This window comes from Agelaius phoeniceus, chromosome 1 (assembly GCF_051311805.1).
Source record: "Agelaius phoeniceus isolate bAgePho1 chromosome 1, bAgePho1.hap1, whole genome shotgun sequence".
Lineage (NCBI taxonomy): Eukaryota > Metazoa > Chordata > Aves > Passeriformes > Icteridae > Agelaius > Agelaius phoeniceus.
In genome coordinates this window covers 108,948,888-108,962,813 of record NC_135265.1, presented here as the reverse complement: position 1 = coordinate 108,962,813, position 13,926 = coordinate 108,948,888, and the positions used below count along the sequence as shown (strand labels likewise).

Below are 13,926 nucleotides of genomic sequence, written 5' to 3'. Positions count from 1 at the left end.
ATTCTTCTTTGTTTGATAGGATTTTCTGATAGCATGTCTCTAAACTATTTTGATTTATTTTACGTAATAAAAAGAGAAAGGATAAAAAGTTCTGTTCTGTTTACTTTTCTCTGATTCATACTGCTTCCTGGAGATCACTTATTATTCTGTTTGGTACATGAAGTACCAAAGGGTAGGAGTTAAAGCTCTGCCCCAAGGAACTTGTAATCTAATTAAAGCATATGAAACTGCATTCTCAGATCTCAGTGGAGCTGTTCCACCTTTTTTGACTATATATTTGTGTGCAGCCATCTGAGAACCCAAGTAACAAATCAGAAGGTGTAGTGGGTTTGATAATCAGTTACAGTTCTCCCCACAAACTACCATCACTGCTGTCAAAAAGAATTCTTCTCCTGTTGAAAAGTCTGGGTTTGGGGTCACAGGAGGTCATAGTCTCAGAAAGGATCTACATCCCGTGAGATAACAGCAGCAGTGAAAGCTTGCACTCCTTCCCTTAGGAGCCAGTAAGGAACTAATGAAAAATAGTCTGAGCAGACAACTTCCAGCAAGTTGAGATTATAAATAAGATTCTTACCAGAACAGCACTGTTGAAAAATTGATATTTTTGATGGGTAGAGTAGCCTATTTAGGATGTCTATAACTGCTTGGATTATTTGTGGGGAAGGGTATCTGGCATACAGCAGAGCTGGCATGAGCCCCCATTTGCTGGTAGTGCTTGAATGGCCTTCGTTTAAGCCTTGAAGTCCAGTTCTTTGTTTTGCATTCTCACCAATGCCCTGTGTAAAGGCATCAGAGAGCATGACTTTCTTCTAGACATGGCAACAGTGAGGAGAATGATAATGATGAAATGCATCTCACTGTGCAGAGAGAATTCAGGAATATCTATGTTGAATGCATAAACATTGATCTAATTAAATTTTTCACATACGTACATACTGCTTATTGGAATTCGTACTGCTATGCTAACTTCATCAGTCTGCCAGAGTTTGAAACTGCAGCATCAAGTACTTAATGAACAGATTCATGAGTAATCTCTAGGAAGTGCTTAGAATTAAGGCCAAATCTAAGGAGCTTTGTACTTCTTATGACATTTTTCACCCTTTGGCTTTCATATTATGGAAGCCACATAAAATCAGCAAGGAGTCTTAAATTCATTCTTTGAAGGTATTAGAAAATACTGCAGAACACTGTGCTTGCTTTTTTCTCTCAGAATGTATGGCATTTATTTTCTTAGAAAAATAAGAGTTGGATTTGGCATCTTTGCTCTGTGCTGTAAATCATCATTACTAGGTAAAGTGTTTAGTCCCTTAATAGTACTACTCAAATCCCTGGTTCTCAAGGGAAAACTTATGAGAAGCTCTACAAATCTGATGGAATAGAATCAAACCAGGAGATTCAGGGAGTATAAATCAAATAACATCCTGTTGGTATGCAAATAGCAGTGTTATTGACTTATCCTCAGTAAGCATTACAATCCTGAAAACAGGACTTCTGGTGAAATGATACTTTGCATTTTCCTTTTTTCCCTTCTCATGTTTCCCCCTGACAGATATTGTTTGAAATTCTGCTAACGTACTGTGTCTGTTTCATATTTTGCAGGATTATGACTTGAGCCAGCTCCAGCAGCCTGACACTCTGGAACCAGATGCCATCAAACCTGTTGGAATCAGACGTCTTGATGAAAGGCCAATCCATGCAGAACCTCAGTATCCAGTCAGATCAGCTGCTCCTCATCCTGGGGACATTGGGGACTTCATTAATGAGGTAAAGAAGCGAAAAAAGGTTTCCTCCTAAGATCTGATAAGCTTTTTTATTTTGTTTATTCTACTCCGCATGAGTAGCTGTTATGTTAGAACATAATAACTTTTTAAAACTTCCTCAGACAATTAAAATTGTCTCACTAGACAGAAATAAATACAGTCTTCTAAAGTACAGACAAATTTAATTAACTCATTCAAACAGAAAGGGAAAGATGTATCAATTAACTTCTGTGCATCCGTATTAATTACATTCATTGTACGTTATCAGCAGCAACCACAATATCTCCAAGCAGGATTATGCAATGGGTTGCAAGTAATAAACAGAATAACAAAATTGTATGTAGCCTGAACTCATTTATTAATTCACAGTAATTTAATAATGGAAGAAGTTCATTTTCATTCTCCTCATACATTACCCTTTGAATCCAGATAATAGTGGAAATTCAGTACCTTCAATAAGACCAAAAGAATTCCGTCAAATACGATTAGTGAGCAGGGCAGCTAAATTAAATGTTATGTAAGTGCTTTTAATACTTGTCTTGTCATAGAGCTTTCAAAGATTTTGCATTATCTTTGATTCTTCAATCTAATAAATGTAATTGAGATTCAGACTATACAAGAGTACTGATAGCTCTGAAAGAAATTATCCTCGTTATTTCTATCACTGGTCAGTCTTAAATCATTGGTGTTATGGTACTTATGATAGAACATGTTTCTTGTGTTTGCTGGTTATAGGGAAAAAAAAAAAGCTAACCCAGATTTACTTCTATTTTTACTTTATTCTGTACTGAATTGTAGTAGTTAATTATTTCTCATATCTTCCTTGTCAGCTGGAGCTGGACACATATTGCAGAGTATTGCAGAACAGTTTCTGCAAACATGTTTATTCTTGTTTGCCTTGAAGAAAAGTCATGCTAATATACTAAAGTCTTTTGTGTTAGAAAGCTGCAGAAAATTGAATTTGCCCCTTTTAAGGTATACGGTGATACATTTGTCAAAAAACTTAGAGGAGAGTTGACTAGCAGGAAATGTACAAATATTCTTGTAAGACATATTTTAAGAGACTCCAGTTTTTGCTTGCCTTACACTTCTAAATATTACAGTTATAATTGGCTTCTGGAAAATAGTGGAGACATGGGACCGTAAAACGCCCACATAGCTGGCCAAGGCAGTGTACACACAAGAACTTCCTTGTGCTTCCAAACACTCGGAGATTCCCATCCTGTTCTCACACAGCTGTGGTCAGGCAGTGCCCACCTGGCAGGCAGTAGTGAAGAACCCTGGTTTTTGTTGTTCTCAAAGCAGCCAGGAGGCTCTGTTATGGAGCAAAGGCAGGGAATGGGTCTGATTCTGCTGGAAGGCCGGAAAGGGGCCAGAGGTTGTCCATCCTCCTAAGATTTTTTAATGACTTAGCAAGCTGTTCTTGCAATATTATTTTTCAGTAGGTTATCAGTCTTGAAGCTGATAGCATCAGTGTGTACACATGGGGCAGAAGAAACAGTACGTGCTCTCTTGATTTAACCCTGTACGTTTATAATGCATTACAGACGAGCATGGAGTAATTTTTTTCCTGCTACTGTCTACTGTACTATATCAGTACCTCCCTTTATGCTTCGCCTTGCCATCCACCAAAAAAGAAAGCTTCTCCCAGCTATTCATACACAGTAAAATAATGTCATTGATTAAGAAAATATGTGCAAATATATATGAAGTTAAAGAAAACACGGCAGTTTTCTTGTCTGCAACTTAGCTCAGAATTAATTATATCTGCTGATTGAAAGGAACTGTGTGAGGTAGTTTCTGTGTTTTAAGGATTATATATTTAGCTTGTCTTCTTCATAAGGCTTTTTTTAATGAGAATTTTACAGGAATGTATTGTTTTACTGTGGGGCATTCCATCTAACCCTCTGTCTAGCAGATAGTAGCCACCCAAAGATTGTCTATGCTCTGTTTTCCCAGAAGACTGAGCAAAATAGGCATTTTATTTCTCTAAAATAGTGTCAGCTTAATTTGTGTTTTCTGTAAAAAATTTCCCATGACAGATGTGATTCTAAATTGTCTGCTGGGTGTGGGAGAAAATGGGTATGTCTTTCATAGGAGTATTCCTATGGAGATTGTTACAGTTAAATTTCAAAATTATCAGTGTCTAGAGTATAAATTTTCAGGCTGCACAGGTTTTCAGACTCTCCAGAAAATTGCACCTGCAGTCCTGGTGTGATTAAATCCAAGAAACTTGGTAAGTTTCTCTCAGTTTTACTTGAGGTAAATTGAAAAAATATCTTGAGTAAAGCCTGTACCAGACATTTCTTAAGGCAGTTCCTAAAGAAGATAAGCTGAGCTGTGGAAACAACATAGCAAGATAAGAAAGAGCAAAGTTCATATCTCTCTGCATCCAACTTCAATATTATTAGACGTAATTCTTCCCTTGGGCGTCTCTAACCCAAACCACCCACCAAACTAGCCCAGTCCCTAGCTGAGCAGGGAGAGGCTGCTTTTGAACTGTCAGCACTTCAGTAGCAAAGTCTGCATTAGGCCCTTGGTTTGAAAAGATGCAACACTTTCGGAGATGAGTCCAGTCTTTTGGAGTACTTGACCCTATTCCAGGAGATGTGGGTCAGTATGGTCTTTTGAGATTGCGGTCCACATGTGGAAATTAATTTAATCTGTTGAATGCTCACCAGCACCTCAGATACACTGTTTAGATTAGCTTCTGAATTCCTTTAGCTTTTGACAAAAAATTTATTTCAGATACTGGAGGGTTTAGCTCCCATTTCCAAGCAAGCCATGGGAGTTTTCTTCTTATTTTCCTTACAGAGTCATAGAAACAAAAAGCAAAAAAAATATCCAGTGGGTCATTTAGGTTTTTTCCTTTTAGCAGTACTCTGTTTCTTCTGGTATATTATTTTCTACTTGTCATTCCTTGTATTAAACCTACTTAACTCAATGAGACATACATAAGTATGAGTATTTTGTAGTGTTCTGGTGACTTCTCAGTTGAAAAACAAGTTAGAATTACAATAAAAAGTCTTGCATTTTTATAACACAAAGTTGAGATAGCACGCACAAAGCTATGAACTGTTTAAAACAGGAAGGTTCCAGAGGTGTCTGATAGTCAAAATAGGTTTTGCAGGCATAAGCTAAATGACCTCAGGGACTTTGTTGTTTTGTCTGTTTCAATGGATAGATGAATCTGTAATTTAAGAGGGGAAGGGAAAAACCTCCTTTTCTTCCAGTCCAGTGTACAAACAAGTCAGTGAAATAAGTCATGTATTATTAAGAATCCTCTGTAGACTTTGTTTTCCATTTCGAGCCTTTCAAAGCCTAACCTGCAGAGTGTGGAGCATAATTAACACTTAGAATAGTCAAGATTCACAGGACAGTATAAATTAGACCTGTTTGAAGTAGTTTTGTTAATCCTGTTTTCAAGACCCACCTATATTGTCCCTAGAAATCTCAAGAAAGTTATATTGTGGTGGAGAATTTCTGGCTAAGAATAAATTTATAATCAATAGAGGACATTGCCTGAGGTAAACTAAATTTAAATTGCAAACTAAAGGTCTCATCCCATGGAGACATGGAGGACCCTCAATTCATTCTTAGTAAATGGTTATTGATACAGTGCACCTCCATGCAAAATGGACTCCCTCGATGGTTCCAGATATAAACCAATTTGTTTTTTGTATTTCCCTGAAGGTCTCTCTTCTTCCTTTCCTTCTCATCAAAAGTCTGCTGAATCTGATTAGGTAGCAGGATTAATGAAAATAGAAGCATTAGATTTTGTAATGTTCCATGTTAGTTCAAGATTTGAGAGGGTTGCTTTCCTTTAACTTGAGTGAAATGGAGAATGCCTGCCTGTATTAAGGCACGTTTACTGTTGTTCCTCAACCAAGGCACTCTTAATTTCTCCAGTTCTGCCCCTTATCACCTTCCTAGTGAAAGCTCTACTATGTATATAAAAGAGGAAAAGGAAATAAGTGAGCCTGTCCAAGGTCTCAAGCTGGCCTCTCTGTTGCTGTGGCTCTTCTCTGACTGCTTGTTGTGCACTGGTGGTGTAGCATACGTAAAGAAATGTGGCAATTCACTGTCCCCCCAGGTGGTTCCCCTGCTCCTGAGGATGTGCCCCAGAAATTCTGTTGTTGAATGAGCTTCTCACTCTAATGAAAACTTTGCATTTTCAGATCAGGAAACTGTAAACTAAGTAACTGTAACGGCTCTGTTGCTCTGAGGTTCTTGAACACATCTGGTAAAAACTGAGATCTCTTTTCAGAAGTGACTGACAACGAATGCCTTGGCAACAAAATCAGTAGAAGCCACTCCTGGCAGCCATTTGTTGTCTTTTTGGTTGTGCAGATGCAGCAGGTCATGTATCCATACCACCTTCACCCACTGAAAGGGGCAGTATAGTAAAAGAAAAAAGGTGGCAGTGCTGAAACCAAAGGGGGCTTCTAAGCTGATGGCACTGCCCATGCCAGGGCTGTCTGGCATGCTGTAGAGCCCAACAGCAAAGAGTAGCATCACACTGGCTATGCTCAAAAAATTGGCTTAGCAGAGGGAAAGAGAAAACATTGTAGTACTTCTTTCTCATTTTAGTATGTAACTTGTGACACAAATATAGCAGAAATCTTGTCATTTGAAGAGTTAGACACTAAGTTCAGTCATTACACTGTGCACCAGAAGATAGGTGAAAATGTCAGTGTAACTTGTGCGGTGCAGTTGAATCAATACTTCCAAAACATGACCCGTAGCTACGTTCTCTGAATGAAATGGATTACACTGCCAGCACAACCTTTGAGAAAGTGAATTTGTTAGTGAGATCCTATCTTGTAAGTCAGTAACTCAAAACCAGTTTCCTTTTCTGAAATGCTATCATGATAGCCGCAGCAAATTGAAAAAAAAATTACAAGTTCCCCTTTGGAAAAACAGATGGGAAAGAGGCTGCCTTCTGCCTTGTCATGGATGACTGATAGGTATCAGAATTTTTGCAGTGCTGTAGGAAAATGTTTTGTTCGCTGATTTTTTAAAATAAATTGGTATCCCATGGTTGGCTGGCTATTAGTAGGCAGAACTGCAGGGAAATAACATTTTGTCTCCAAACTAACTTTCTAAATGACTTTCACACATGGATAGCTGGCATTCGTACCTCAGCACTCCTTAACCTCAGCTGGCATTTATTCTCCTTCCCTGTCACCTGCGTTCCAAACACGTGGGTGTCTGTCACCCCAAGCAGGCTTTAGGAAAGATCTGAATACCATGAGGCCAGTTACTGCCTAAGAAGTAAAGTTGCCTTTGTGCTTCACTGCAGAAAATAAGAAAAAGCCCTAGAACTTGCCCCTTGGAAGCTGGATAAGGGATGTCTTCCAACACTTACTGTTGCCTTTTCAAAATCACTCATCTTTTTTGCTTATTATGGCCATCAGGTTTGAAAATGCCAGAGAGAGATAACAAGCATCACCAATTATTCTTATCTCATAATTCAAAATTGCACTTTTAATTCAGGCTATTAATAACCTACTTGATGTTGTTGTACCAGATGAAATGATCATTTCAAGGCCAAAATTTGTTCTTGATTGGAGGTCATTGGGTTGATAAATATGCTGGGCTTTTCCACCACTGATTTGGAAATTATTTTAGGTACATTTTGCACAATTCTGAATTATTTAAATAGGTAATAAAGAACCAGGATTCACTTCTACCTTATCAATGCGAAATGCTTTAATTAGTGGGTTTAATATGTATGTACTCCATAATACATATTTGTAGAAGAAAAATCAGCTTCTGGTTCCATTTTGTCATATTTGGACAAAACACAATTGAGAGTTGAAACATACTTTTCTAAAACCAGAATATATTAGATAATTTGAAGGAAGCTCACTCATTCCTTCAAATAAGTAGGAGTATAATGCCATTCTTTAAATAAATAAACATTAAAAATCAAAAGTAAAACCAGCACAAATATCACTGGTAAAAATTAATAGTGAGCAATTTAAAATCCTAGCACAGCCTTATGGAATTCTGAAAGATACATTATCCCCTGTCAGTGGCTGCCAGAGTAGATCCTATTCAAAATGGAAGATCTTGAAAAAAGTGTTGTTAATCCCATGGAAGAAACTATGAGGTTAAAAAAATAAAAATCATAAGAGAACTTTTTGGCTTCAGGCTTTTATATTCAGCTTGTAAATCTTCCCCAGATAAGCACAGAGAAATTGTCTCATATTCTAAAGTTAGTTACCCATATAAGCACTTAGGTTTGGACTTATGTAACAAAACAGAGAATGTAGAGGCTTTTCTCTGGAAGAAGTGTGGTTCTTTCTTGGCTTTTCCTCTTCAATTCCCCAGCATTTCCTCCAATTCATTTTGTGTTGCTTTTAATTTTGTCTATTCAGCTCCATAGACTGGAAATGTAAAAATGCTGATGGCCTACTGTTAGTGTGTTGGTAACTTCAGTACTTTGAAATGAGGAAACAAAAACAGTCATCATCTTGTATTCAGCTTTGATGTCACTGTGTGTATTTTCTGAAGAGCAGGTGGATTTCATGGGTGGATGTGGCAAAACATAAAAGGCTTAAGACAACGTACCATATATTTTTCTCACAGCAGCCTACAAAGGTACATGAGTTTACAGGACTAACTAAATATGGATTTTGGCACATGCAGATGGATTGCAGGCCAGAAAAGCCAGTGGATATGCTATTGACCATGTGAGATGGCTGTTGAATTGAATCTCTGCAAACATGCTTATTTCTCCTTCCTCATCTGTCTAACCATTCCCACGTGGCACATGGCACAGGTTGTGAGCTGTATATCTTTTAAACTGTTTATTTACTAGCTTCAGTCCCAGTGCCATGACTCTCTCTTCAGGTTTTGTTAGGGCTGTGATTGCAGCTACATTCAAAATGTCCAGTGCTGCAATGCTGGAAACCCGGTCATTCTAAAAGGAGTTACACAAATGTAAATCCTGTTTTGCAGTGAATGGCAGGAGAGGAAGAACTTTGTTTTCTCAAGTGGTGCTTGATAGATAACTGCACTGCAAATATTCCGGATATGCTTTTGTCTCGCTCTCGGATACAGAACTTTATCTTCTTTTTTCCCCTCTCCTTTTTGCAGGGACTTAAAGCAGCTGACAACGACCCTACAGCCCCACCATATGACTCCCTCTTAGTCTTTGACTACGAAGGAAGCGGCTCCACTGCTGGATCCTTGAGCTCTCTTAACTCCTCAAGTAGTGGTGGTGAGCAAGACTATGACTACCTAAATGACTGGGGCCCACGTTTCAAGAAACTTGCTGACATGTACGGTGGAGGTGATGACTGAACTTCAAAGTGAACTTTGGTTTCGGACAAGTACAAACATTTCAACTGATATTCCCCAAAAGCATACAGAAGCTAGGCTTTAACTTTGTAGTCTACTAGCACAAGTGCTTGCTGAAGGCTTTGGCTTAGGCTGCAAACCAATTTGGGCTCCGTGGAATATCAGTGATCCAATGCTGTTTGGAAAAAAATATTGAGCTCAGTTACACTTGAATTTTACAGTACAGAAGCACTGGGATTTTATGTGCCTTTTTGTACCTTTTTCAGATCGGAATTAGTTTTATGTTTAAGGCTTTAATGGTACTGATTTGTGAAATGATGCATTAAAGAGACAAAATATGTTGGGGTGGGGAGGAGTAAGGTGAAACACAATATACTTCACAATGCTTTTGTTACATCGCATTGCTTTTATTAAAATAAGGAGATTAAAAATAAACAAAAAAATCCTCATGGAACAATTTTATTATCTGGGAGAGAGGACCATGAGGTGGAACAATGTACATTACTTCTAGTTTTAGATGTTAGGGGACTTTTTTCACTAAAATTCTAAAAATTATGCAGCTGGTTGCAAATAAAGGGAGTTTTCATATCACCAGTTTGTAGCAGAATTGATTTTTTTTTTCTTATGCTAGAATGTTAGACACATTTTGGTCTTAATCCATGTACACGTTTTGGTTTTTGTTGGGTTTTTTTTTTAATTTCTAGTATTTTTTTCCCACTTCACTGTAAAAATGGTATGTGTACATAATGTTTTATTGGCATAGTCTGTGGAGAAGTGCAGAAACTTCAGAACATGTGTATGTATTATTTGGACTATGGATTCAGGTTTTTGCATGTTTATATCTTTCGTTTATGGATAAAGTATTTACAAAACAGGTTGCAAACAAGTGACATTGATTCAATTGTTGAACTGTAGTTAGAGTACTCAATATTTTTTTTATTTTTATTTTTATTATTTTTTTGGTTTGGGGAGGGAGAAAAGTTCTTAGCACAAAAAAGTTTTACATAATTTGTACCAAAAAAAGGGGGGGAGGGGAGTTGGCCTGATACTGGTGGCACGAGAAAATATACAGTATGTTTTCGGGGTGGGAGGGGGGGGAAGGAGCTTTCAAACTGGAGAGACTTCTGAGAACAGCTTTGCCTCTGTATTGTGTACCAGAATATGAATGATACACCTCTGACCCCAACGTTCTGAATAAAATGCTAATTTTGGATCTGGTGCTTGGTTTGGCATTTTTTTCTTCCACCTGAGCAGCCCTGACCGCAGTAAATAAAAAGTACGCAAAATGTGTTTGAGTTCTGTGAGAAGTTGTGTGTGCTTCTTTGGCATTTCCTACTGCCAGACTGAAAACAAGCTGCATGTAGAAGAAAGCCCAGCACAAATTTGGAAGGCAAGTTCCCAGGTAAAAGCAAAGTGATCTATGCTGGGATTTCTGGGAATTCACAATTTTCAGTTCCCCAGTGATGGGGTGGGGATGGCTCTATGGTTTAATGTGCATTATCTAAATAAGAACTTGCATAATTTTTGGCTCATTTCTAGACTGACAGTTTAATGGATGTGTGATTATGCTGAAGACAAGCCCCTGGTAACCTGAGTGCACATCAAATCGTGTCCTTCAAGGAGGTGCTCACATTCATGGAGCTCTATCAAAAAGCCCCATTAGGAGATTTGTCATTAGTAAACATGTTTCTGACCTGTTACCATGATTTACTTGCAAACCAAGCAACCATAGTAGGTACAGTTCTGTCTTTGTTCTCTTGCAGCAATCTGCTCAGGTTTAATGCCTACATTTACAGACATTAAGGACCTAATTGTGAACGGTGTGAGCCTCAAACAAAATGAAATGCTCTCAGTGGAAAGGGAGGGGAACCAGGCTCTGGCAGCAAAATAATCTGGCGGGAAAGCTCATCACTGGTGCCACTTCAGTGCTTCCTCAGCACTCACACCATAATTTACATAATTTGACTTTGGGACATAAATCCCAAAATCTGATTTGGGGAGGGTTAACGCTGCATGGGGAATGTCTCCTTTTTTTGCTCCTGGTGAAAGGTAGCAATCCTCTCAGGTTGGGATATACTATTTCAGCTTCTGCACACCTGGCTATTATTTATATCATGCATTTGCAACTATAACTTAATGCTGTAATATAGCCTTGATTTTTGAGTAATGTGTCAAAGTTACCAACAAGCGGTGTTAAGCTAGCTTATTTCCAAATTCAATTTGTAATATACAGAACAAAGCATGTAGATCAGGACATGGAAATAAAGTCTGACCATGCATAGTTAAGTAAGGACAACTTTCATAAAGGGCAGATTTTAAACTGTCAATGCATGTTAAATAAGCAGAAGACAGCTTTTAGCACACAAAATTATGCAAAAATGTATTTCAAGCGTAATCTAGTATTGTTACTTTGAACCAACAAACTGAAAATGCTAAATGAACTTTATTCATTGACACTGAATGTTAAAAGACACACTGGGAGAGAGATCTGTGAAAGATTTCCCGTTTGGGCTATAGCACAATTTTTTGTTAAAAGTGGACAGAGGTCATCTTTTATAAGCACTTGGCTGTTCTGCACAGCACTAGGAGCTTTATCTTGATCAGACGGACAGCCAGCTCTACAGCTCCTTTGAAATTGTAGCAACAGTTCTCAGACCTAGTGATAGTTCAGCATTAGGTCTGCTGAACAGAACAAAGAGATTTTATGCATCTCAACTGCTTATAGAAGAAGAAAAAAGATGTTTGAACTGATCATCTTTCATCAAGTTTCAGATTCATCTTTATTCTAGAAATGTGCAGCCAGGTTTTGTACCTGTGATACCTGCTTCAATGCCCATCAGAGAGCTGCACTGAGAGGAAGATGGCTGAACATTGGTTGGGCCCTGCAATATTTTTGAAAAACAAATTTTGGCAGCCTAATTTGTAAATAGCATTTGGTAGTAGCATATATTACCTCTGCTTTGTAGACACTGTATCCAAGGGAAGTTACTGGCAAGAAATGAGGCTTTAGCAACTTCTACCTTTCAGCCTTTCTGCAATTTGTATTTTTTTCAATGATAGTCTTTCATAGCCTATATCCTTCTCAGCTTCAGGGCTGATAAAGGTGGGGAAGAGTGGTTTCAGGAAATAAACATTTGAAATGGATACTGATGGCCTTATGGCAGATGGGTCTACCCTACTGCATTTTCTCTGGGATTGCCAAATACTGATGAATATAGGCTAATACTCATCCCATAATAGTCTAAAATGTACTCACCATGCTCCCTCCAGGTAGTTGAACTCTGAAGTGGTTCTTTTGGTACTAAAGTAACAAAGTGACTAAAAGCCACATGAAGGCTGCTGCTTAGGAATTCTCTTTCTTGGTATGCAGTACTTTTTTGGACTAGACTAATGTTACCCAGAACATTAACATCTACTTTGCCATGGTCCCATTCACCTTAACACCCAAGGGAGAATATCTTCTGACAGCTGATGGGGCACACAGTTCCCAAAAGGGTCTCTAAAACATTTCTGTAGTTACTAGGGATGTCTCATGTAAGCCACTGCCAATTCTTCCTTTACACAACTGCTCCCACTTTCCTAAGGAACCTTTCTGCTAGCAGTGGTAGCATAATTTTGACATATTTACCTTTCTGGTTCAGGAGTGTGAAAGCAAAGTTCCAGCTTTTACCTTAGTCAATATTTATTAGTCAAATAGAAATCAGAAAAGTCAGATGAATGCTTAAATACCTAATCCACAGTGGTATATTTTATACACAATTTTCAGCCAGGGATGATCCACATTTGTATGGTGTCCTTATTTTTTATTTGTTTTGCATTTGCTTAAATAAACTTTAATGTTTAGTCTCTCTCTAGACAAAGATCTTTCCTAGGAATTTCTTTAGAGCATAGGATAAGTTCTCTTTACTTAACATATGTCACAGGAATAATGAAAATATTTCCCTTGAGCAACAAAGCCCAGCTGGGAAACAGAAGTAAGGAAGAAAGGTTAAGGAAAAAAGCTAAGTGTTCCTCACAGGGACCCAAGGTGCTTTCTATCACACAGACAGGGAAAGAGCACCCCATTTGTTAGGGACCCTTTGATGAATCAATGCAAGACACTCTTCAGCCAACCTGTGCCTCTGTACTGGCCAAACATCTTTTTGGGTGTAACAGAGAACTTGGAGATGTCCCTTCTCTGGAATTCTCTGTGTCAGTGCTGCTTCCCGTCCTGCTGGGTTACATTCCAGCACTGTGCTTTCCCAGTTTTCCTCCTCAGTTTACCTAGGAAGTTGAACAGTGCCAAAACTCACCAGGTTTTATGTAACTTTCAGTTTACGAGCCACAAAGAATCAAGGTTTTAAATCTTGTTTTGCTTTGGTTGTTTTGCTGTAGGCTGGAGGACATGTTCTCCACACAACAATAGCTGGGAAGGCTTTGTCTTCCTTTTCAAAGTTCAGTATCCTGAACTGTATTTTACCCCTGTAACCTCTGTGTGCTTCTAGGCCATCTAAAAATGCAGCAATTGCCAGTGATACAGTAGACACTTGTAATCAGATTTCGCATTTATGATGTGCTCTCTTGACATTTCTGCCACGGATGGACATATCCTGTGGTGACAACATGACACTGCAACCCCACCCAGAGAGCTTTTTGGAAAGATCAGTCGGGGTGAGGTGGTGGACATGGGCTAACTGAGCTGCTCTCCTGTTGCCCTGGCTGCAGAGAATGCATTTCTGTGTGTGTAACTGTTGCCTCTCAGAAGATTTAAGCATAATTGCAGGTCTCTTGCCACTCTTCTCTGAGCACAAAAAAGCTCCCATGTAGGACGCCTGGAATGCACCCACACATCATCATCTCCTGCATGCCTTGCCACCTT

General features: G+C 38.6%; 1 protein-coding gene across 2 annotated transcripts in view; it reads left to right on the top strand.

Annotated features, from left to right (window-relative positions):
- CDH2 (cadherin 2) overlaps nucleotides 1-10,281 on the top strand; it is a 114,292-nt gene extending 104,011 nt beyond the window's left edge. For both annotated transcript variants that reach the window (XM_054643476.2, XM_077185108.1), the window contains exons 15-16: nucleotides 1,600-1,764; nucleotides 8,865-10,281. In XM_054643476.2, the coding sequence (XP_054499451.1) occupies nucleotides 1,600-1,764; nucleotides 8,865-9,071 (372 nt within the window). In that variant the 3' untranslated portion in view covers nucleotides 9,072-10,281. The remainder of the gene's footprint in view (nucleotides 1-1,599; nucleotides 1,765-8,864) is intronic.
- Nucleotides 10,282-13,926: the final 3,645 nt, after the last annotated feature.